General features: G+C 60.1%; 3 protein-coding genes across 8 annotated transcripts in view; 2 read left to right on the top strand and 1 right to left on the bottom strand.

Moving 5' to 3' along the window:
• The first annotated feature begins 1,165 nt into the window (after window positions 1–1,165).
• GIT1 (GIT ArfGAP 1) lies at window positions 1,166–9,826 on the top strand. Of its 4 annotated transcripts, XM_032707736.1 has the most exons (22): window positions 1,166–1,282; window positions 4,230–4,363; window positions 4,445–4,557; window positions 4,641–4,746; window positions 4,823–4,909; window positions 5,018–5,148; window positions 5,227–5,321; window positions 5,408–5,450; window positions 5,635–5,661; window positions 5,959–6,007; window positions 6,088–6,160; window positions 6,771–6,868; window positions 6,976–7,087; window positions 7,166–7,293; window positions 7,365–7,517; window positions 7,600–7,824; window positions 7,933–7,986; window positions 8,258–8,344; window positions 8,447–8,520; window positions 8,614–8,796; window positions 8,942–9,005; window positions 9,106–9,826. In XM_032707736.1, the coding sequence occupies exons 1-22, from the start codon at window positions 1,231–1,233 to the stop codon at window positions 9,316–9,318; spliced, it is 2,301 nt and encodes a 766-aa protein (XP_032563627.1). In that variant the 5' UTR covers window positions 1,166–1,230; the 3' UTR covers window positions 9,319–9,826. The 4 variants fall into 4 exon arrangements, with proteins under 4 accessions (XP_032563627.1, XP_032563628.1, XP_032563629.1 ...); XM_032707737.1 differs by lacking the exon at window positions 5,635–5,661 and having other exon boundaries at window positions 1,187–1,282; XM_032707738.1 differs by lacking the exon at window positions 7,933–7,986 and having other exon boundaries at window positions 1,187–1,282.
• A 171-nt stretch (window positions 9,827–9,997) lies between these two features.
• ABHD15 (abhydrolase domain containing 15) lies at window positions 9,998–13,732 on the top strand. The gene is made up of 2 exons (XM_032707747.1): window positions 9,998–10,921; window positions 12,077–13,732. The coding sequence occupies exons 1-2, from the start codon at window positions 10,089–10,091 to the stop codon at window positions 12,552–12,554; spliced, it is 1,311 nt and encodes a 436-aa protein (XP_032563638.1). The 5' UTR covers window positions 9,998–10,088; the 3' UTR covers window positions 12,555–13,732.
• Window positions 13,733–18,620: 4,888 nt separating this feature from the next.
• Window positions 18,621–21,915, bottom strand: part of TAOK1 (TAO kinase 1) — a 65,320-nt gene continuing 62,025 nt past the window's right edge. For 2 of the 3 annotated variants that reach the window (XM_032707733.1, XM_032707735.1), the window contains one exon: window positions 18,621–21,757. In XM_032707733.1, the coding sequence (XP_032563624.1) occupies window positions 21,296–21,757 (462 nt within the window). In that variant the 3' untranslated portion in view covers window positions 18,621–21,295. The remainder of the gene's footprint in view (window positions 21,758–21,915) is intronic. The other variant, XM_032707734.1, reaches the window with a different exon arrangement.

The following is a 21,915-nucleotide window of genomic DNA, read 5'->3' as shown; positions in this document are numbered from 1 at the left end:
GTCACCCACGGTGAGGTCACCCCGCCTGCCCCACCGTGCTGGGGGGGCAGGATCTGACCCCACTCCCCTGGCTCCCGCAGGGCTCTGACCCCCGCACACCTGTTTGGGGGGCCCCCATGGTACTGGGGTGTCCCCCCTGCTCCAAGTGCTTATAGGGTCACAGTTAGGGAACAGACCCCAAATGGTCCCCAGTTTCCACCCCCACCCCCAAAATCCCCTGCTGAACAGCCCAGGGCTGTGGACCAACGCACACATCCCCACTGCAGTGTCCTGGGGAGCACACAGGTAACCCCCGTGTTCTGGGATCCCTGGTCTGCCCCTGGCTGCCCATGTTGCACCCCGGGGTGCATCCGGGATGGGGCAACAAGGAGGGAGGGGTGCACAGGATTGGGTGCACAGTGCCAGAGGTGGCTTTGGGAAGAGGGCTGGAGGTGCCCAGGGGTGTGCTGGATCTAGGACGAGTGCCCAGAGCAGGACTGAAGCAAGTGGGGGGGGGGGGGGGAGGGGGGACAGGGCTGAGACTGGAGTGCACAGGACCCGGACTAGGACTAGGACCAGGACCAGAACCATCCATCCGGGATGAACAGGACCAGGGCCGGGAGCAGGACCAGTACAGTGCCCTGGACTGAAAAGGGGAGCGGGAAGGCACTGAGGACGGGGATTGGCGTCAGGACTAATGGATGGCCGGGACCAGAAACAGGACCAGGGTGATGCCCAGCAGCAGGTGCAGTGTACCCGGGAGCGGGACCGGGAGCGGGCTGTCCTGGGGGCGTATGCAGGTGCGGGTGCGGGGCGGGGGCGGTGCCGGTGCGGAGCGGTGCCGGTGACCGTGTGGATTCGGGTGCGGGCTCCGGGCGCGATTGCGAGTGCAGGTTCGGGTGCGGGTCTGGCTGCGGGGCGGCGCCGGTGCGGGTTCGGGTGCGGATCCGGGTGCGGGGCGGTGCCGGTGCCGGTGCGGGGCGGCCGCGACGGCGCTGCCGGTGGCGGGGCGGGGGCGGTGCGGCCCCTCCTCCGCCGGGGCCGGGCCTGCGCCGCTTCCTGCGGAGCCGCCGGGCGCTGGGAGCAGCCGGCAGCCCCCGGCCCCGCCGCCCCGGGCCCCGCCGTCCCCGCCCCGCCCCGCCGCCCGGCCCCCCCCCTTCCCCGCCGCCGCTCCCCCGGCGGGCCCGGGGGCGCCGCCGCCGCCCCACGCTGGCGCAGAGGCCCGGGCCCGGGCCCGCCTCGCCGCTGAGGATGTCCCGGAAGGCGCCGCGGGCAGAGGTGTGCGCCGACTGCAGCGCCCCAGGTAAGGGCCCCCCCCCGCACTGGCCCCACCACGGCCCCGCCAGCCCCCCCGCGCCTCCTGCTGCACCCCCCCGGAGCCTGCCCTGCGCCCCCCCGGTGCATTCCCTCACCCTCGTGAGCCCCCTCTGCGCCCCAAGGCACCCCCCGGTGCGTCCCCGCACCCCGGTCAGCCCCCTCTGCGCCCCGAGGTGCTTCCCCCCGGTCTGCTCCCCATGAACCCTTTTGCCTCGCCTTCTGCACCCCACATCGAGGGCCCTTTGTGCCCCTCTGGGTGCCCCCAGGACCGTCCCCGGTGATCCCCCTCTGCACCCCGCGCTGCACATCTAAGGGACCCCCATGGAGCCCCTGCTCTGTCCCCCAGGAACCCTCTGATGAGCCCCCAGTGCAACGCCCCTGCCGAAGCCCGTGACCCCCTTGGTGCACCCCCTTTACCGCTTTGGAATCTCCTAGTACGCCCCAAACATGACCCCGATGCCCCCCAACGCCCTCCTCCGTGCCGCTCCAGTGCACCCCGCGTTCACCCACCGCCCCCCTGCACCACCCACGGCGCTCACACCCCAGCGCGGGGGCTGCTGGCACAGGCTGGAGACGCGCCGGTCGGTGCTAGAGGCACCGATGACCCTGAAAACGGCAGGATGAGAGGGGGAAACCCTCCTACTCCCCCCAGCACCCCGCAGCCAGCACCCACCCCAGCTGGATCCGGACTTGGCGGTGCTGGCTGGATGTGCCGGGCGGCCGCCGCGCTGCAAGCCAGAGCCGAGCCTGGGCAAGACCATTCCCATTCCCATTCCCCGGCGGTGCCGGTGCCCGCAGCCCCCACGCTGGGCACGCGCCCGTGGGCGTCACGGCGGGGTTGGCCCCCCCCCCGCAAACCCTGCCCGCGGTAGGGCTGGACCCCAAACCTGCCCGTGGCCAGTGCAGGTGGCCCCACGGCAATGAATGAACGGGTCTCTGAGCCGGCCCCGGAAAGCTGCCCGCGGGCCAAGGCTGTGCCGAAATTATTCCGGCCACGTGCCAATGGCCGGATCCTGCCAGGAAAGCTGTCGGCACGCGTGGGCACGAGGCTGCCCTGCCTCCGGGCGTCCCCCGTGCCGGCGGGTAAGCGGGGGGCCAGGGGTTCCCGGGGCGATGCCGGGGCTCCCTGCCGCGGCCGAGGGGAAATGGAAACCAGTTTCTTCCAATCTCTTATCGCCTGGCAGCCATGGGAGGAAATGAGTTATAAAGTCCAGAGGCCATTTCCTACCACACCGGGAGCACCCGCTGTCGCTGCCAGGGATGTGCTGCCCTGCCCTGCGTGTTGGGGTGCCCGTGGGGTGCCCTGATCCCTGTGGCCGAGATCCCTTGGCCCCCTGCAGGGATGCTGCCCGGCCCCAGCCCTACCATCATCACTGCGGGGCTGAGTGCTGGGGGTCCCACTGTCAGCCCACATTGCAGTGCAGGGGTGGAGGTGCCAGGAGCTCCCTTCAACTCCAGGATCTCCCCAGGGTTTGGGGTGTCCCCATGCCAGCACTCCCCCAGCTGCTGCAATGCCCACCCACATCCCACCACATCCCACCCCGGAGCGGGAGGGGGTGTTCCCTCAGGGGTGCTCTGGACCCGCCTGGATGGGGGGCCGCGGGCCGGCTCCCCCCGCACGGAGCGTCCTGTTCCCGGCGGTGCCCGTGGGCAGCGGGTGTGAAGGCACAGATGCCGCCGCACCGGCTGCCAAGGCGCTGCCATCTGTGTGCGCAGGGCTGCCAGGCTGGGGGGGCCACCTCTCCCCTCCCCCGGCCACCCCACCCCGGCCCCAGGGCACTGCAGCATGGCAGGGTGCCGTGCCCCCCTAAAACGGTGTCCTCAGAGCTCTGGGGGGTGTGTGGGGAGGGGTCCAGGACTCCGCAGGGAGGAAGGAAGTGGAGGAGGCTTGGCTGCCTGCCTGCCTGCCTTCCTCTGGGGGGTCGTGGGGCCGCTGTCACCCCTCAGGGCCATCGCGCCGGCCACCGCTGCCATCCCCTCCAGGCCCTGTAAGCCCCGGGCTTGGGGTGTCTCCCTCCTATGGGGTAGCATGGTGTTTGTGTATGACCTACAGAAACAAGGGGTGGTGGGGCTGGGCACTGGGTTTCAGGGCTCCCCCGTGGTGTCCCGCAGAGGGGACACCCGGGAGCGATTCGGCATCGTCACCCCGTGCCTGGCTGCGTTTCACGGGAGGGGAGTGCTGTGACCCAACAGGGGGGACCCCAAATCCTACCCTCATGCTGCTGTGGACAGCTGCAGCTCCACAACCACCCCATGGGGTGAGATCCTGCCGTCCCCAGGACCCATTTTTGGGGTGCGGGTGTGGGGAGCTGTCGCCTGGCCGGGAGCAGTGCCCCCGCGAGTGCCGGGGTTGGTGCCAGCGCGGGGCCAGCGCGGCTGCTCAAACGGTCCTTTGTTCCCGGCGGGGACACAAAGGGCTCCAGTCCGGCCGGCCGGGGCCAGCGGCGGGGCTGGGGTGGCATGGCAGTGTGGGGGGCCGTGGCACCTGCCCTGGAGCCAGGGTGCCCTGGGGGACTGGTCTGCACCGGGGTGCCGAGGTTGCAGATCCGGTGACCATCCTGTGTGGGAACCCACGAACTGGGGGTGCCCACCTACTGGGGAGGCACACTGCCCCCGTCCAGGACCCCCCCAACAGCCAGCCAGGGGCTGAGGGGTGTGTGGCATCGCAGTGAGCCAGAGGGCTCCTGCTCAGGGTATGTTGGCATCGTCCCTGCCACTGGCCGCCCTCCTGATGGTGGGGGGCCAAACCCTGCCCCCCTTTTGGCTGGTGGTTGCTATGGGAAACCTGTGGGTTTCCCCTGGTGATGGGCTGAGCCCCTCTCCATCTGCGGGGAAATGGTTGCTGTGGCAACACATCCCCCCTGCGGGATAGATGGATGAGGAGGGGACTGCTTGGAGAGGGGACACCCGCTGACACCCCATGCCACCCTCAGACCCTGGCTGGGCGTCGATCAACCGTGGGGTGCTCATCTGTGACGAGTGCTGCAGCGTGCACCGCAGCCTGGGCCGCCACATCTCCATCGTCAAGCACCTGCGCCACAGCCCCTGGCCCGCCACCCTTCTCCAGGTGGGTTCTGGGGACACAGGAACGTGGGGAGATGCACAGTGGGACCCCCCGTGCCCACTGGGCCCTGCCTGTCCCCCGCAGATGGTGCACACCTTGGCGAGCAATGGGGCCAACTCCATCTGGGAGCACTCGCTGCTGGATCCGGCGCAGGTGCAGAGCGGGCGCCGGAAGGCAAACCCCCAGGACAAAGTGCAGTGAGTGCCCCCTGTACTGTGGGGAGGGGGTCAGCACTGTCTGGGACCCCACTCCTCACCTTAAAACCTGCTGCCCCCCTCAGCCCCACCAAGTCGGAGTTCATCCGTGCCAAGTACCAGATGCTGGCCTTCGTCCACAAGCTGCCCTGCCGGGATGACGACGGCGTCACTGCCAAGGACCTCAGCAAGGTGGGGTGGGGGCTCAGGGACCCCCTTCCTTGGCCGGGGGGATAGACTGCCCCGTTACCAGCTCTCTCCTCCACAGCAATTGCACTCGAGCGTGCGGACGGGCAACCTGGAGACCTGCCTGCGCCTGCTCTCGCTGGGCGCCCAGGCCAACTTCTTCCACCCGGTGAGCGCTGGTGGGGCTTGGGGGCTCTGGAGGCAGTGCAGGGCTTGGGGGTCCCCAGAGCCCTATCCCACAGGCAGGCTGTGGGTCTGAGGCTGCCCATGCCCACAGGAGAAGGGCACCACACCACTGCATGTGGCCGCCAAGGCCGGGCAGATCCTACAGGCAGAGCTGCTGGTGGTCTACGGCGCCGACCCCGGGGCACCTGACGTGAACGGCCGGACCCCCATTGACTATGCCAGGTGAGGGTGGGGAAGGGGGGTCACCCCTGCTTACACCCCCACCTAGGGTGGGCGTTACCCCTGCCCGCCCTCCCACAGGCAGGCAGCCCAGCACGAGCTGGCAGAGCGGCTGGTGGAGTGCCAGTACGAGCTGACCGACCGGCTGGCCTTCTACCTCTGCGGCAGGAAGCCGGGTGAGTGTGCGAGTCCTGGGGTGGGGAGGTTACCCTGGGGGCAAGGGGGGCACGAGGCCCTGCTCAACACCCCTCTCTTTGCACAGACCACAAGAATGGGCACTACATCATCCCACAGATGGCTGACAGGTGAGTGCCGGTGCCTGCGGCCCTACCACCCTGTCCCATGTCCCCCCCGGCGTCCCCGCTGGGCTTGAGGGGGGGACCCCTGTCACTGGAGCATCCCTGGTGGGGTGGGGGGGGTCAGCGTGCCCGCGCGTTTAACGTCCACCTTTATCCTGTTCTTCCCTCCGCTGCCTTCTCCGGAGCGCAGGGTGCGCCCAAAGTGCATGGCACAGAGGTATTGTCTGCTCGGCTCTTGGCTCCGGGGGCCCCCCATGCCACTGGCATGGGCCCCCCCTGCAGCCCCGGCCGCTCGGCCCAGCCCAGCACCTGGGGGACACTCGGGGAGGGGGGTCCCGCTCGCCTTCTACCACCTCGTCCCCCTGTGCCTGCCCGCCAGCCCTGCTTGGTGAAGCCCCCAGTGCCTGAAGGGGGGGGTCCTTGTCCTGGTGGGGTACAGTTGGGGACTGTTTTGGTGGGAATGGGACAGGAATAACCCCCACTTCGTGTCTCCCCCCCTCCCTGCACCCCACAGCCTGGACCTCTCTGAGCTGGCCAAGGCAGCCAAGAAGAAGCTGCAGGCGGTGAGTGGGGGCCGGGGCAGAGCTGGGGGTCCCGCCTGCTCCCCCCATCCTGCCTGACGCCGTCCCCTGTCCTGCTGCAGCTCAGCAACCGCCTCTTTGAGGAGCTGGCCATGGACGTCTACGACGAGGTGGACCGTCGGGAGAACGACGCGGGTGAGCGGCGGGCTCGGGGTGCAGCCCCCCAGGGCTGGAGCGGGCGTCACTGGCGCGGGGAGGAGCAGTCGGCGGGGCCGTGGCTGAGCCCTTCGCTCCCCCCTCCCTGGATGCGTCCGCCGGGACCGCAGGCCCCTCCTTCTTCATTCCTCTGGCCAGGGAGGTTTGCTCAGCGCGAGGGGCCGCCGCTGGGTGCTGGGGCTGGGGTGCTGCCAGAGGTGGGTGCTGGGACCCCCAGGGATGGGAACTCAGCCTGGAGGGGTGCCCTTGGTCTGGGGGATGGCGGGGGGGGGCCCACCCCGTTTCCATGACGAGGTGGGTGCCAACAGAAACGACAAACCCTCTCCCCACTGGCTCGGGGTGGCAAGCTGGTGCCCCAAGGAGTGAGGAGCAGGGGGTCCCTGCTGGGGGGCGCAGGGAGGACCCCAGCTGTGTGGGGTGGCTGAGGGAGGCAATTCCTGTCAGCCCGGCTGGGCTCCGCTCCCAGCCCCAGCAGGCTGGCCCCGCGCCTGCGCCTGCGTCCTGCCAGCTCAGGCCCCGCAGCCTGCTCGTCCAGGGGGGTCCAGCCCCTGTAGCCCCCCGGAATCTGACACCAGGTGCCTTCCTGCAGTCTGGCTGACGACGCAGAACCACAGCACGCTGGTGACAGAGCGCAGTGCCGTCCCCTTCCTCCCTGTCAACCCTGAGTACTCAGCCACACGAAACCAGGTGAGCCCTTCCCCCCAGGCCTCATGGTTTCCCCCCTGCAAGGCCTTGTGACCCCCCTGTGCACCCAGACCTCTGCTCACCCCCTTTTCCCCGCCTCCTACCCCCAGGGCCGGCAGAAGCTGGCCAGGTTCAATGCCAGGGAGTTTGCCACCTTGCTCATTGACATCCTTGGGGAAGCCAAGCGCCGACAGCAAGGGAAGAGTCTGTTGAGCCCCACAGGTGAGGGACAGAGGGCAACGAGGGGGAGCTGAGCATCCCTCCCCGCCCTATGCTCAACACCCCCTTGCCTTCCCCCAGACGCCCTCGACTACTCGCTGCGGAGCCAGAGTGACCTGGACGACCAGCACGACTACGACAGCGTCGCGTCCGACGAGGACACGGACCAGGAGCTGCTGCGCAACGCCTCCCGCAACAACCGTGCCAGGGTGAGCCCTGGACCCCACCTGGACCCCCGACCTGGCTGTGGGATCCCGATGCTGAGCCCCTTTCCCCACAGAGCATGGACTCCTCCGACCTGTCGGATGGCCCCATCACGCTGCAGGAATACCTGGAGGTGAAGAAGGCTCTGGCTGCCTCTGAAGCCAAGGTGCAGCAGCTGATGAAGGTGAACAACAGCCTGAGTGATGAGCTGCGCCGGCTGCAGCGTGAGGTGGGTGTGGGGCCGGCAGGACCCCCCCCTTCCTTGTATTCCACTCCTTGCTGAAACCTCTCCCTGCTCCTCCTGGCTGCAGATCCACAAGCTGCAGGCAGAGAACACGCAGATCCGGCAGCAGAGTGGTCCCGCACACCCAACCCCAGCCCCCACCGAGCGGCCAGAGCACGGGCACCCCCCTGGCACGGCCCCCACCCACCGCCGGGACCGTCAGGCCTTCTCCATGTACGAGCCGGGCTCGGTGCTGAAGCCCTTTGGGCAGCCGGTGGAGGAGCTGGTGACACGGCTGCCCTTCGGCCCTGGCGTGAGTGTACTGGGGCGGGCGGGTGGGTTTGGGGTGCAGCTGCCTCCCCAGCCCTGCAGGGTGCTGGGTCCTGTCCCCACGGGGCCGTAACCTTTCGTGTGTCACCAGGAGGTGGAGGACGAGGCTCTGTACTCCATGCACATCCCGGCCAGCGTGTACCGGGTAAGGGGGCCGCAGCGGGGGCGGCTCCTGCATGGGATGTGGTGCCTGTCGCCTGCCCAGGATGTGGCCTTTGGGATGTCCTGTCCCCCCCACCGCCCTGAACCCTGCTGGGTCAGGCCGGGGACCTCCCCAAGGGACGGTGGCTGTGGGATGTTCCTGCATGCAGGGTGGCGGTGTCCCCTGTGCTCGTCCTCCCCTGCACGTCACCGAGGTCGGCTCCAAACCCTTCTGCACCCTGTTCAGCACAGCTTCCCCTCTGTTCCCCCTCCAGATCCGGAAAGGTCCATCTGCCTCCTCGATGCCCTTTCCCCCATCCTCCCCGCTGCTCTCCTGCCAACCGGATGGTGCCCGGCACATGGTGATGTACTGGGGAGGGGGGGTAACTCTTGGGGTGGGGAGACCCCTGGCCCTGCGTGGGTTTGGGCTGGGCAGGGCTTGACGCTGTTCCTCTGCCCTGCAGAGCAAGCTGGACCGGCACGGCAGCGGCACCGACAGCGACTACGACAACACGCAGGGGGGTGAGGTCCTGATCAGGTCAGTGCTGGGGCTGGGGGCTGCGCCAGGGAACATGGGGACACACGGAAATGCAGTTGACACTGACCTCAGGGGGTTGGTCGGTCCCTGCAGCATGGAGGGCAAGCGGTTTGTGGAGCTGAGCAAGGATGAGGACTTCCCCCATGAGCTGGACCCGCTGGACGGGGAGCTGGACCCTGGACTGCCCAGCACAGAGGATGTCATCCTCAAAACTGAGCAGGTCACCAAGAACATCCAGGAGCTGCTGCGGGCGGCACAGGAGTCCAAACATGACAGGTGGGACTGGTGCACAGCCTTGGGGTCCCTCTGGACCCCCAGACCAAGGGGCTGTGGTCACACAGGGCCATCCCTGCCACGCTCTATGGTCGGGAGCCATGGTCTCCTGCAATGCTCACTGCTTACCCTTTCTCCTTGCCCCCAGTTTCGTGCCCTGCTCAGAGAAGATCCACTCAGCTGTGACAGAGATGGCATCGCTATTCCCTAAGGTAAGAGGGGTGATGTGTCCCTGGGTTGGGGATGGTCCCCACCAGACACTGTCAGCTTCCTGGGCATGGGTTCTGATGCTGGTGCTGTGCCCTGCTGCAGAAGCCGGCTCTGGAGACGGTGCGGAGCTCCCTGCGGCTGCTCAACGCCAGCGCCTACCGGCTGCAGAGCGAGTGCCGCAAGACCGTGCCCCCCGAGCCGGGCGCCACCGTGGACTACCAGCTCCTGACCCAGCAGGTCATCCAGTGTGCCTACGACATCGCCAAGGCCGCCAAGCAGCTGGTCACCATCACCACTCGTGAGAAGAAGCAGTGAGCGCCAGCCCGCGCCTCCCCCCCCGCGTGTCCCCCGGCCCCCACGCTCTCTGTCTCTCCCTTCCCTCCGGCAGCAGCCACCACCTGGGGCGAGCGTGGCTGCAAGTGGCCTTTTTGGGGAGCTGGGGCGCGGGGCGAGCTCACCATGCCCCCTGCGCTGTCAAGGAGCTGGTGCTCGGCCTGCGGGGTAGGTGCCTGCGTCCCCCTGTACAGCCCCCTGCCCACCCCGTGGCACGCGCCTAACTTATCCTGTACAGTACATAGCCTGTGTAGCTGTCCATGGCGGCGGTGGCCTTGTACCCTCACCCCCCACAAAGCCCCTCTCTGGGTGGCCGGTACCCCCGGGGCCACCCACGGCATTACACTGGACTGGGACGCCCGTGGGCCCCCCCTTCCCGGGCGTCCTGAACCCCTCCCCGGGTGTCCTGCCCCTCGCCGGGGCTGCGCTCCCCACTGTAAGATGTGTCCTTGTAAATTTGTATCAATAAAGTTGTGAGCATTGCACGGGCCCCCTGACCCGCTCCCGTGCCCATGGAGGGTCCCTTCCCCCTGGACCGTGGGTTCACCCCTCCCCAGCGCCAGGCAGGGCTTGGCCACGTGTCCCTCCCGTTTCACCCAGTCCCCTTGGCCCCGCTGGCAGCTGCTCACGCCACCCCCAGCACAGCCCTGCTGTTTGCCCAGCCCCGGGGCTGGGCTTTCCCAGCACGGCCCCGCCATCGCTCTGCGAACCCGCAGAGCACCGGGGCTGCCGGCTGGGGCTCTGCTGCCTCCATGCTGTCCCCAGAGGGTTTGGTGGCCGCAGCCACAGTGCTCGTGGTACTGGGCCTCCTGGCTTGGTGCCTTTGGGAAGGGAGGCTGGAGGTGCCTGGAGACTTGGCAGAGGAGGAGGAGGAAGAGGAGGGGATCCCCTTCATGGCCGAGGAGGGCTCAGGGCGCTGCCGGCTGCTGTGCAAACCCTCGGCTCTGGCCCAGCACCTGGTGCGGAGCTTGGGGCGGTCGGCGGCGCTGCGGGGGGGACGGTGGCCATGGCCACGCTGGCCTCAGCTCCAGATGCTGCAGCAGCTCCTGCAGCCACCTGAGCCGGAGCCAGTGGTGGCCCGGGAGCTCCTGCAGCTCTCTGACGCTGGGCTGGTGGCCCTGGACTGGCTGGTGGGACCGTGGGGGGCTGTGGGTGGCAGTGGGGGGGTCTCCAGCCCGGTGCTGCTACTAATCCCCAACGCTGCTGGGAAGGTGACGGGGGGGCTGTTGCAGCTGGGACTGCGGGCGCTGGAGCGGGGCTTCATCCCCGTCATCTTCAACCGCCGGGGCCACAACGGCTGCCCCCTCACCACCCCCCGGCTCCAGCCCTTTGGAGACCCCGGGGACCTGAGGGAGGCCGTGACCTACCTGCAGTGCCGGCACCCCACTGCCTCGCTGCTGGCTGTCAGCGAGGGCTCAGGCTCGGGGCTGCTGCTCGCCTACCTGGGGGAGAGTGGCTCCTCCAGCTGCCTGGCTGCCGCCGCCTGCCTCTCCCCCATCTTCCGTGGCCGGGACTGGTTTGAGGCTGCGATGCCCTGGCTCTACGAGTGGCCGCTGCTCCTCCACCTCAAGCAGGGATTAAGCAGGTCAGTGAGGTCCCTTGGGCTTGGGAAGGTGGAGGGGGGTATCCCGGGAACCCCTCATTTATCTTTAGGGGTGTGCATGCAGTTCAGCACCCAGAGCCCCAGCGCCAGGGCAGAGGTGCTGAGGGCAGCAAAACGTGCTGGTTAATGAACACCAACCTGGAGGCAGCTGCCATGGGGCCAACCGGGCCACCACCTGTGTCCCCAGCCCTTCTGAGGCTGAGGCAGCATCTCAGCGTCCCTGGGCTGGGAAATCTGTCACCGCTGTGGGGGTGGGGGGTGGTGAAGCCCCTGTGTGGTGCTGGACCCCGGTGAGTGGGGCTGGCCACTCTCCCTGCGCTGTCGCTTCTCCCCAGCCACTGACACCGCGTTATTGGCCCTGCAGGGCTTTGGGAGGGACCGTGATGTCAACCCACAGCTGGATAGGGGGCTGTGACCGCTGCCCTCCCTTCCTAAGGCGTCTAGGTCCCCTGTTGCCCAACACAGCCAGGCTGGAGCAGCCCAAGGACGGGAGACACATCACCCTGGGCCAAGGCCTTGAGCAAGTGGCACCTCCCTGGGTGGTGCTGAGACCTTTGTGGGGGCAACAGGGTCCTGCTGGTGGGCAAATGGGAACCAAAAAAAATGCAGGTAAACTCTGAAACGCTGGGGCAAACAGGTGGCAGGTCAAGCTGTGGCAAGGCTCAGATGGGTGCAGAAGGCACAGTGCTTACTGTGGGGATGGAGTATTGGGGGGTGGGCAGTAGGGTGTCTGCCCCCCCTCCCCATTTCCCAATACCCATTGCAAATGCTGCTGTCACGGCAACGGAGCAGAGTGCTGGCTGTCTCCCGTTGCCATGGCACCCGGGCTGCGCTGTGGGGACCCTCCAGCATCTTCGGCAAGGTGCCGGAATGGGACCCCCAAACCACCTCTGGGGTAGGGGGTGGTGGGGTGTGCTTGAGATCACCCCCAGTTCCTATGTGCAGGGCCGCGGCTGGCGCACAGCCTATGGCAGCACCCCCGCAGCTCCCAGCCCCCGGGTGCATCCCTGGGGCCCTCAGCAGTGTCAGCCAGCCCCTGCGGCATCCCCGTGTCCCCCCAGCCCACGGCAACATCCCCACACTCCCCCACGGCATCCCCTCAGCCCCCAGCCCACGGCGGCCGCCCCGTCCCCGCAGGTACGCGGGGTCCCTGGCCGAAGCGGTGGACATGGACAGGCTGCTGGGCAGCCGCTCGCTGCGGGAGCTGGAGGAATCCCTCTTCTGCCGGACCCGGAGCCGCCCCACGAGCTGGGAGGTCTACTGGGAACGCAACGAGCCCCTGCGCGACGCGGACGAGGCGGCCGTGCCGGTGCTGTGCCTGTGCAGCGCCGACGACCCCGTGCGCGGCCCCCCGGCCCGCAGCCTGCCCATGGAGCTCTTCCGCAGCAGCCCCTACTTCTTCCTGCTGCTGACCCCGCGCGGGGGGCACTGCGGCTTCCCCCGCCGGGCACCGGGGCGCTGCTGGGGCCACGAGGCCGTGCTGGAGTATTTCAGGGCCATGGCCGAGTTCCTCCGGACGGAGGAGCGCAGGAAGGGGCAGCCGCGGCCCCGCAGGTGGGGGGGCCCCGCCGTCGAGCCCCCCGTGTTCACCTGGCAGAGGTCCTACACGCGGTAGACCCCCTTCCCCGGGGGGCTCAGAAAGGCAGGCAGACACTCCGTGTACTAAAATTACTTTATTACAGTTGATTTTTTTTTTTTAACATTTCCTTTGCTATGATACAAAGGATACTTACAAACAAAATATTACATATGACCTTATTTTTTTTTTTCTCTTCTCTTATTTTCTGACAACTTGGTAACAGCTTTAAATGCACAATCTATACAATTAATACAGGTTATATATGAGCTATAATGTATGTTGAACCAGAAGAATACCAGAATACTGACAATATACTGTACATTAAGCCTTACCAGTTAGTGCTCGTGGCATTTTCTACAAGAAGGAAAACGCACACCTGTAGATTCACTCATACCAGCTGGTGCTACCAGACACGGAAGCAGGAAGGAGTTTTAATTCCCCTGGTTAAATCCTTCGTGGCCCATCACCGTGGTGCTGGGCATGGAAACCTCAGACCAGTGTTCATAGTAAAACAGCAGATATGTGTGTGTTTTTTCTAACTAATGCTCTGTGGCACAGCACGGCGGGGCCGGGCGCCTTCCCCCGGCATGGCCTTGGCCATACCTGGATGATGCCCCAGAGCAGACGGCCACGGCGCTGGGGCCGGGCGCTGGGCGAGCTCTTGTTGGGGAGCTGGACCTCCTCAGGGAGGGGAGAGGGAGAGGAGGAGGAGGAGGAGAGGAAAAGCAGCAACAGCTTTGCTGTCATCAGCAGGCAGCTCTTGGGTTTGTGCACATGGACAGGCGGGCGCCGAGGGGGGAAGAGCAAGCCCAAGGCACGGCGCTCCTCGGCACGGCTCCGAGCCCGGCCGCACACGGAGCTGGTGCCCGGCAAACCCTCCACGGGGTCGGGCAGGAGCTGCCCTGTGGTCACCTCCTCGCCAGGAAAGGTTTGCTTTTGTTTTGCAGCCAAAGCCAGAGGTGTGTGGCTACAGGTGTGCACTTCCCCTCCTCCTGCCGGGGTCTACAACGCACTGATAAGGTTACATTTTTGTGTTTTTTTATTTTATTTTTTTTCTTTTTAAAGCAACCAGCAAGTGAAGCTTTTTTTTTTTTTTAGTTGACTGGCAAAAAGACCTGGCATTTGCACAAAAGCTGCAAATGGAAAAGAGCCATCCCCTCCTCCCACCCGCTGCATCCTAGCCCAGAAAAATCCCAAACTGTTGGCGGAAGAAAGGAAAAAAAAAAAAAAACACAACAGGGGTGGAGGAGAGGAAAGGGAGGGGGAAACAGGTTGGAAAATACCAGGTTAGAGTTAACATTTCCTTGACTTCACACAATTCTTGTGCAAAAAGAAACAACTCCCCCCCAAACAAACAAAAAACCCAAACCCAGAAACATGCTGGAAATAATGAAAACAAATTGAAAGTAATATATAAAATTAAAAATATAAATAGGATGTCTGGCTGACTGGTAGAAGAATAGGTCATTTAGGTTACAAAAAGGAATATACATTCAAGAGGCTCTGAACCCAGTGGGGTAACTGATGTTAAACTTGTGTTAATAGTTAGGCTAGAATTCTCAAGTTTGTCTTTAAAATCTTCACAATACAAGCAAGCTATTTTTAAAAAATATACACTATACACACCTCACACAGCTTCTCCTATCCGTATTACACACGTTACGCTACCCTCCCATCCACTACACCGAGGGGGGGGTCCCATGGCCGAGGGGCACAGGGTGGTCCCCCCATCCCATCCTGCCGGCCCCGCGGTGGCGGTGGGGCAGCAATGGCTGCAGGGCCGGGCAGGTCCTTGGCCCCTCCACATCTTTACCACAACCTTCTCAAGCATTTACAAGTCACCAAAGGGCTGTAGACTTTTTATGTTATACACACTTCACTTTGTAACGTTAATTATTTACAATCAGGGCTGCCCCCCCATCTTTTAGCTGTTTCTAGGCAGGTAAAAAAAAATGATCCTGTTCCAAGCAAGCAGGGGGAAGAGCTGTGGGGGGTTAGGAGGGAAGAAAAGCTGAAGAAAGAAAGCGGGTGGTTTGCTTGCCAGAAGCCAAACCCGTACGTGCACGTCTGCCTCTCCTTCTCTGATCCTTGAATCCTTACAAGCTCCCATCCCCTACAACCTCCAGGACAACCAGACCCGGAGAGCACGGCCTCACCGGCGCTCAAACTCCTCTGCTCGCAGCTTCCTGGGATGTTCAGCACAGCTATTCTCAACTCACAGGCTTGCCTCTGCTACCTGACACAGAGCACAGGTCCTGACCATTTCTAGGAGCCCACCCCTCACTCAGCAGCAGCTCTTGCAGTGTAAGCCAACTGCAGCAGGGCAGGGACATTGGGACCCCCACAAGCCACCACACTGCACCCCCAAACTTGCCCTTGGCGGCTGCCACTGGCCACAGTTGGGCTCTGACAGAGCTGTGCAGAGGCAGCGGCCACTGACTTCAGCTCATCAACAACCCTGCACTGATTTCTGCACTCTGCTGAGCTCAGAGTTGCCATAGAAATGTGTGATACTGGCACTAAAAGCAGGCAACGATCTCAAATTAAAGTCTTTTTTTGTTTTGTTTTTTTCCTCCAGTAGACTTAGATGAACTCAGGTTAAAGACAAAAGCAGTCGGAAGGGGAAAACATCATTTCTAGAGAGGTTGAAAAATATAGTCAACAAGCCGGTATTAAACTGCAGCAAAGAACCTGAACTCGGTTCCTGTTGAGTTCAGCTCCAGAGCAAGCTCCAAGCCACCGCTCTGTCCCTCGCACTGCCCTCCGTACGGCACACGACGCCCAAGGGAAGGAGATTCCACACAGCCAACACGGAAAACCCGGCCGAAGGCTGGAAGCCGAAAGCCCTGGTTGTTGGCCTCCCCAGCTCGAAATATTTAAGCACAAATTCCTTACAGCATCACTGGACAAGTCTCAGGGATTAGGTGCATGCTGAACTACGACTGGCAATTACAGTAGCTTTCTGCTAGCTGGCACATACTGTATCTATAAATTTTAGTACAAAAACTTAAAAAATACAGAAACTAGGTCAATTTGTTAACTACATATTTACAGATAATTACAATTCTTTTCACTGACAATAATTAAACTAATTGTCCGTGAAAATTCAAACTGTGCATGTTCTGAGGTACCCGTACTCAAGGGTGGGGAGCGGGGCAGGGGCCGGAGGGGTGAGGTGGGGGGAAGATCCCCCTGGGTTTGTTCACATCCGTGGGGGCAACGCTCAGCCCTCCTGGTTACTGGTTCCTGGACTCAGTGTGTGTACTCAGAGAAAGCAAGGAGAGCAGGAGCTGATATTGGGGTCTGTTTTCCCTAGGACATGGCTTTAGGATGTTTTGAGGATGCCAGGCAGGTGCAGAGCCAATGGTCACGTACCAAACTGCCTTCCTCCCCCCGGGGAGCCTTCAGGTGAAGTGCAAGTATCAAGACCCACAGCTCGGTGGTTAAGGTGCTTGTTTGCCGGCAAATCCGATTTACTAAGTCCCTCTCTAGCTGACAAAAGGTTCTCCTTCCCCCAAAGAAGGGAGCAGGGATGCAGCAGGCAGCATCATCACAGCTCAGCTGGCTGAACTGTGTTGTGCAACAGGAATCCAGGTTATCTGCCACCATCACTCCCCGGTGGGGCGATGCTTACTAGAACCACTAGATCTATCAGATTTTTTTATTTTCTGGCTGTAAACAGTGACCCACAACCCTCCAAGGTGCCTTGCACGTATTTCTCAACAGACTCCGGACTCCAGCTCAATCGACTCGTAAAAGTGCAAACTGAAACAAACACAGCAGAGGGACAGCAACCGGCATCCCTGTCGGGGCATCCAGCGCTCCTCCATCCTTGGCACGTGGCTCTGGGCTCGCTGCCGGCCAGCACAGGGGTGGGAACATCCCACAGGCAGGAGCACAGCTAAAGACAACACTACTTCTTGGGAAAGCATAAGGTTGGCCCAACCAAACCTGAGCCTCTCCTAAAAAACTCGCAAGAGACCTTCCAGAAGGGACAGAGGGGAAAATTGCTCCAAATTTTCTGGTAGCACAAAGAGAGCCCGGGGTTGGCATGTTGCTGAGCTGGCAGGGCATCCCTGGGGGTAAATACGTGACCTGACACCTGCAAGAACCACCTATCCTGCAAACTGCCAGATGCCTCCCTAAGATGGGGTCTGCAGAGGACAAAGGAGAGGGTCAGAAGGGTCTTCACAGCTTGAGGAGCTGGTGGTGTCCAGCATGGCACTCACCCCTCTACTATACGAAAGATCAGAGCCAAGATTTACTAGAACTGCAGAGCAAGCACCCAGGAGAGGAACAAGGCCATCCACTGCTGGCTGGACTCAAGTGACAGAGCACACAGGCCTAAGCAGAATAAAGAAAGGACCAAGAGCATCTGTGTGTCTATATATGCACGTGCATATTGTACACACAGATGTATTTTAAATCTTCCAATTTAGCTTCTCTTTCGCCCCTCCACATAACCAAACAACCTCTAGGTATCAGACACAGGCAAAGGTAGACGGTGTTCAGAGCTGGCGGCGGCTCGAACTCAGGAATGCCAAAAGCCAGTGCCGGTGCAGTGTGCCAAGACCGTGCCGGGCTTGTGATCTTTCATGGCGAGACGCAGTTGGGGACTCTGAGCTCAGCCTGCTGAGCACTTCACCGGCCCACTCGCCGCCTCCCCAGCAGATCCATACAGTGCCTCCACTGCTTGCCTATCGCTAAACCCTCTTGTTTTCTTCTCTGCTGCCTTCTGACTTTCTGGTACCCTCTGGGAGCTCCCTCCTCTCCTTCACAGCACACCCGCAGCAGCCACCTACCCTCCCGTACCCCAGAAAAAAGCAAGCTGCAATTAGCAGGGCTGTATCTCAGCGAGGGTGTTGGGCTGTGCTCAGCCCCAGCACAGCCTCTGCACATGTCCGTGCCCTCGCCCTGAGAGCCCTGCTGAGGGGTTGCTTTTGCTCACGAACAGGAGCGCTAAGGAACAGCAGAACTGAAGTGCCCTGACAGAAATGCACAGCATGAGGTGTGTGTGCACCTATATCCACACACACGTACGTACAGAGTATATAAATATATACAAATGAGATACCATATATATATCCAGAGAGATGTGCGTATTCAACAGAGTAATGGTAGACAGTGGTACGATAGGATTTATTGCCTCTCAAGAAATGGCACGTAAGCAGGGTCGAGGGGTGGGGAGCCTGGATGCGAGGGGCCCTGGGGGGGTTAAAACAACACAGCATCACCCCGGGATCGCCCAGGCTGCACCCCCGCGCAGGTCACAGCGAGTGTGCAACGCACGTTCTTCTGGCGTGGGAGGGCTGGGTGGGACACAGAGCGATGCCAGCCTGGCCCCAAGCCAGGCAAGGAATGGCTGCAGGGAATTTTTCTGTGGAAAGTTTGGTATCACACCACATTTAGTTCTTCAACCTCTTTGAAGCTCGCAGGCTTGGAGGGAATGCAGGTGAAACAGGGCTGTGGCCTCCATTTCAGTGCTGCATCCGAGGAAGAAAGCATGTAAAGTTCAACATGGAAGGGAGAGGTGGCTGCTGGCTCCCTGGGACCATGGAGAACAAGGAAAATGTGGTCCCTTTCACTGATTTTAAATAAAATCAAAGAAAATTCAAATCAGAAAAGAGGTAAAAATGCTGGCTGCTCTGTTTTTTCCATCTCTGGGGTAAACTACACCAGAACCTTAGATCTTTGCAAAGGGGAGAGAAAAATAACCACAGGAAAGAGATTTCAGGGGTCAAGCTGGTGATTTGAAAATACTGCAATAAAGTTTGCAAAGTAGTCCACACAGAAGAGTTTCCCCAGTGTTAAATACAAACATAAAAGACGCAAGAGAACATCTTTGCTGAGGTACTGGAGTAGCTTCCACAATTTACAGATTACAGTAATTTTAAAACCAAAGTTAGGGCATGACTGCAACAAGTATAATATGGAGTAATTTGTCTTTTAAAAATAGAGTTTGCAAACTGATTCAGAGAGTGTTTGCATTTCTCTAGTGCACAGTTGTTCACGTATCTCAGAAATAAGCCCGAGATACATTAAAATTCTCAACACCAAGGGCCTCCTAAAATACCTTCAAGGCACAGCCTGACCCTGAGTCCCTCTGGTTACAGCTACGTAATGGGGTGTTTTCTCTTGAGATCAGGCTTTTTTTTTGGACAGCTTTTCTTCCCCCACGTACACACAGGGACACACACATTTAGACCAGTTGATCTGAATCAGTTTTTGCAAACTATTTTAATTAAAATCTTAACTTGTTGGAATAGTCCAGGTCTGCACATGATATACATGTAAAAATGGTTACTACACAGTTCTTTTTGAATACAAAAAAGCCAATATGGGATAGCCATCATTTGGATTCAGCATTCAGTCATGCTTGACATTACACAAAGAGATGGGCTGAGAGAATTCTGTTAAGTAGTTCAATTTAAGCCAGAGACTTTGACCAAATTCAAACCATAACAGAAGCAAGAATGAACCCACTGAACTTGCAGGTATAGCCTGTCCCCGCTGTTGCTGCTGCTGTTTGGGATAGAGGAGCTGAACTCAAAATGCTGTGTTAGCACCATGCTCTGGGCACACCCTCCACACTCACACAGTGAACCCCAAAACAGTTTTGGCCTCTCATTTCGGTTCTGTCTTTCTAACACCAGGAAAACACAGGTACCTTTCCTAAATCAGTTTTGTTGCATTTCAACAACACTGCAATGCAAAAGAATGACCCCAAAACATCCAATTCCACATAAAAACATAGCAGAGGAAAGGACAGGACAATTCACAGCCACCACTTGCCCTAGGGGGTGACCAGAGGGTACCTCCATGGAACCCCTGCCTCATCCCAGGCTTCCATCAACTGTTAGTACTACAGAGTTCCTTACCGAGGGGCTGCTCAAACATCTTGGTAGAGTTTCCATCTTCAGTTAGAGTGATATGCTACGTCAAGATGCTAGAAATCCCAGCTGGATTCACCGGACACTGGCAGAGAGTTAAGGATTGGGAGTGGATGGTAACTCAGCTAACGAAAGAACGTCGCCCTGTCGAGTACTGAACAGCAGCGAGACACCGGAGTATTTACTATATAAATATGTCACATGGACAAACACATTCGGAAAACCTCGCTTTTGAGCCCTATAAACATATTAAAGGCAAATCCTAGAGTTAGCAGCTAGTGTTTTCTTCAAGATGATTAGTGTGCAAGGAGAAACATTTACAAAGAACCCTGGCTGGTCAGTCCCCAAGACGGAAATCTTTGCCCCAAGCCAAATTTCATCTACCTGCTCTTCCCACAGTCCTATCTGACCCAGACCACCCTGGCACTGGCACGAGAGCATGGGGGCATCTCTGGTTCCCAGTACGAAGGGATGACACGATGCCACGAAGTCATTCAGTTATGAGACTCCCTGACCCCTTATCACTGTATGGATTTCACAACCTCCTTTGCTTTCTTTCAGTAGTACAGCAGCTCCAACGAGCCCTCTGGAAGTAGTGCCTTCTCACATGGTGTGATACGCTGCCAAAATATCACAGCATCTCAAGGGAGTGTAAAAGTTGTGAAGTATTGCAGCAATGAAAATAATAAAAAGGAGCCTCACATGCAGCAAGATCTACAGTGGTGATGTGGGTTAGTCATCAGCTGGGAAAGAGTCATTGGCTCAGCTCCTCCTGGTACGCCGTGGCAACTAAACATTTCAACAGTTGGCTACACACCACATGTAAACAGGAAATTGCAACAAGCCAAAAAGGTAATAAATTGGTGGATGTAGTGTAATAATGAAAAACCCGATCAATGGCATTTTGTGACTATGGCATCCTTCAAAATACCTCTGGCATTTGAGACTGATTGGTTGAAAGTCTAAACATTTCTGAATGGAGCAAAAAGGACTACGCTGGGCTCCAAGAATTATTCTGATGCTTAGCTAAAATGAGATGTCACAGTATTAGCTGTACAAGTGCATTACTTACGCTCCTCTGCCCAACCTCATCTGAGCTACCAGCAGCACAGTCAGGGAGTGCCAAAGCAGATTTACAGTTTCAAACATTCCTAGCCTGTTCCTTCCAGACAGGTTTACCTACAGAGTTCTCGGGAAGCTGACCAGTGCCTTCTGAGAGAACATCACTTCTTTCATGACACCGAGCGGGCACTTGGGTAGAAGGGCCCTGATGAGCCCTGATGTCTCTTGGCCTCTCTTCTCACCCTTCTTCCTCATCTACAATTCTTTAAAAATGCCTCTTGGCAGAGGCAATACCCTAGAAATTTATCCAATTCGATGACAAATAAAAATGGAACAGAAGATCCAGCTGTTCCTCCCCTGGATGTTGGTTTAAAGGCAGCTTGCCTGGTTTTTGCAGGGTGGCAGTTCGAAATTTATGGACATGGGAGGAGGTCTCCATTCTCCCTCAGACTTCCTACATGGATGGCATGATGAGGGCAGTCTGAGGCCCTTCTGTCCTGTCAGTGTGACGACCACCAGCCAACTCTTCTGACTAATTGCATATATTTCTCAGATGCCCTCCCAAGACCCCTCCAAAAAGTAAAAAAAAACCAACAACAAAACAAAAAACCAAAAACCACCCCCCCAAACCCTGCAGCCAAATACTATGACATCCCAGTTAGTAAACACAAAACGTAATGCTTTACAAAATGAATACAATATTCCATGTGCACCCAGCTTCCACACGTCAGCACCGCACTGAGGAGGCTGCTGGGCTGGTGTCTGTAGGCAGTTTCTGTTGGCAGACAGCTCCAGTGGAATTGCCACCCTCAGTTATTGTTTAAGTTATGTATAAGACATGTGTGAACCATTGGATATTTGTGAAGTAACACTTGTGCTCCTGCTCATGCCCTGCTCCGTCCGTCCCCCAGAAGCTGTCCGCCTCAGAGCCTGGGGGCTGTTGCGGACCCCTATAGCACTACTTCGAGGTACCCCCTGCATGGGCCCCGAGGGGTGACCCCATGGCTGGGGTCCACCTTGCATTGGATGGCCCCAAGCTTGTGGTGGGCCACCCATGGGATGACCCCAGTGAGGTCCTGCACCCCCAGTAGGATTGTGGGACCAGCCAGAAGCTCCCGGGTAGCTGTGGCTGAACGCCTCGGGGGAGAGATTAGAAAGAACCATATTACTAAAACCTAGCCTCATGCTTTCTGAGTCAAAGGCTTCGATCTCGCGAGCTTGACGCTCCAGCAGGCTTCGTATCCGCTCAGTACGCTCGTTCTGCAATGCCAGCATCTCCTCCTCAATCTAGGAAGGAAAAAAAGAGACAGTCTGTAGCAGCAGGACAGGCACAGCCTCCGGAGGACCTGTAACAGCTACTGAGGGACCTTCTTCCTGTGTTTGTCATTGAGACTGGCTCTAGATCAGATGTCCATGGGCATGCGACCCGTTCTGAACACAGAAGG

This window comes from Chiroxiphia lanceolata, chromosome 20, assembly GCF_009829145.1.
Source record: "Chiroxiphia lanceolata isolate bChiLan1 chromosome 20, bChiLan1.pri, whole genome shotgun sequence".
Classification (NCBI taxonomy): Eukaryota; Metazoa; Chordata; class Aves; order Passeriformes; family Pipridae; genus Chiroxiphia; species Chiroxiphia lanceolata.
This window is presented reverse-complemented; position numbering and strand designations above follow the sequence as displayed.